Below are 1,848 nucleotides of genomic sequence, written 5' to 3'. Positions count from 1 at the left end.
TGGAATTAGGGATCCATTTAAGTGCTCCAATTTCTATCTTATCTGGGTCATTTTATGGTAATGGACTCTTGCTATGATTTTTTTGTCTTTGTTTGAACTAGAATGCATTTGATAATTTAACATTCAGAATTGCTATAATTTTTGTATTTTTCACTTAAATTAATTGTGAGGAAAAACAAATTAAACATAAATGTGCGGTTTTTTTTTTTTTTTTATATGATGATGACAATGTTAAGGAAAGGAATATACAAGAGAAAAGTGATGAAAAGGATGTTGGAGATAAAAAGAACGACAAACATAATGATAATTGTATAAACTTAAATTTGTATTTTTTGCAAGTTTAATTGTGAGCAACTAACTCAAAATCTTTGCATCCGCAGCTGAGTTCCGTTTTGTTCTTATGGGTTGTATCAGAAAAGGGTGGGAATTGACAACTGGTGCAACTTCAGTTTCAATTGATCCTACTACGGTCACCCGAATTTCCGGCGTCCCAGGTTCTTTTTGTTCCTTTTCTTTGTTGGGTTGGTGGGCTCCGCGGCGTGGACGGTCTTACTAACAATGAGATTTTTGTCTGTGATTTCTGTCCTACAGGGCTTTTAGATACAAGGGATTTTTGACAGGCAAGGAGTGCGATCATCTCATCTCTTTGTTTAGCTTTTTCAATTTTCTACCTTCTGTAATCTACCTGGATTTCCCTCATTGTCCATGTAATATTATTTACAAGAATCAATAGCAAATTCGAACATAATTTGAAATGATTTTGAATGGTCTGGGAATTTTTAGTTTCTTTTGCTAGTTAATTGTTAATTTGGTTCATAATTTTGAACAGAAAGATGTGATCTTATCTAATCAGTGTCTGTATATATGGATGAGTAGGCTAAAGATAAACTGGAGAAGTCTATGGTAACTGACGACGATTCTGGGCAAAGCATACAAGGTGACGAACGGACGAGTTCTGGCATGTTTCTTGACAAGGCTCAGGTTAAACATAACAATTTGAGTGTTCTTTATATGGAGTTACTATACTGATTATTACCATTGAATCTTCTTTTTTATAAGCTTATTACTTGAATTTTGAGTTAAAATATTAAGGAATGTTGTTAGTGTTATTAAATCTTAAGAACTTCTCTCTGTTTCTTGACTGAAGGATGAAATAGTTGCTGGCATTGAGGCTAGAATTGCTGCTTTGACCTTTTTTCCTGAAGGTATTCCAGGATATCTTTGTTGAACTTTTGAAGCTTCATTCTATTCCAATACTAGTACTGTGTATATGAATTGATTTATAGTGAATGGGGAAGCTATTCAAATGTTGCGCTATGAGCATGGCCAGAAATATGAGCCGCATTTTTATTATTTTGGTGACGAGGCTTATCAACAATTCGGTGATAACTGAATGGCTACTGTACTTGTGTATTTGTCGGATGTTAAGAAAGGTGGAGAAACAGTTCTCCGTGTACGCATTTTAGAGTAATTTTTTTCTCCTTTCGTCTCTCTCTCTCTCTCTCCATTTTTAAAAACTTTATAAGCTAGAGAAAGACAGCAAAAGGGTAATGACCAGTCCGATTGCGCTAAAAACGGCTATGCAGGTAAACTTGATTTCACTGTACCTTGCTTGCTGGGTGATGAAATTACTTTCTGTTTACTCAATTATTGTTTTTGTTTTTGGTTTTTTAAAGTTTTGGACCTGATATTGCTTTCTTCTGTTCTTGTTATTTTCGTGAGAGTCGATATAGAAACATTGAAGTCGGATATTTTGCTTTTCTGATATTGATGATTTTCTTGTTTCTTTTTGTTTCTCTAGACAGTGAAACCGAGGAAAGTGGATTCCTTGTTGTTTTTCAGTCTTCA

General features: G+C 34.3%; 1 protein-coding gene across 3 annotated transcripts; it reads left to right on the top strand.

The window, feature by feature from the left end:
- Positions 1-10: 10 nt before the first annotated feature.
- Positions 11-1,842, top strand: LOC111380391 (probable prolyl 4-hydroxylase 7). Of its 3 annotated transcripts, none has more exons than XM_023003941.1 (6): positions 11-57; positions 381-494; positions 592-620; positions 877-981; positions 1,148-1,205; positions 1,287-1,842. In XM_023003941.1, the coding sequence occupies exons 4-6, from the start codon at positions 901-903 to the stop codon at positions 1,391-1,393; spliced, it is 246 nt and encodes an 81-aa protein (XP_022859709.1). In that variant the 5' UTR covers positions 11-57; positions 381-494; positions 592-620; positions 877-900; the 3' UTR covers positions 1,394-1,842. The 3 variants fall into 3 exon arrangements, with proteins under 3 accessions (XP_022859709.1, XP_022859708.1, XP_022859710.1); XM_023003940.1 differs by lacking the exon at positions 11-57 and adding an exon at positions 229-309; XM_023003942.1 differs by lacking the exons at positions 11-57; positions 381-494 and having other exon boundaries at positions 616-707.
- Positions 1,843-1,848: the final 6 nt, after the last annotated feature.

The sequence above is a fragment of the Olea europaea genome, unplaced genomic scaffold, assembly GCF_002742605.1.
Source record: "Olea europaea var. sylvestris unplaced genomic scaffold, O_europaea_v1 scaffold21346, whole genome shotgun sequence".
Lineage (NCBI taxonomy): Eukaryota > Viridiplantae > Streptophyta > Magnoliopsida > Lamiales > Oleaceae > Olea > Olea europaea.
The sequence above is the reverse complement of the archived record's forward strand: the minus strand, read 5'-3'. Positions and strand labels throughout refer to the sequence as shown.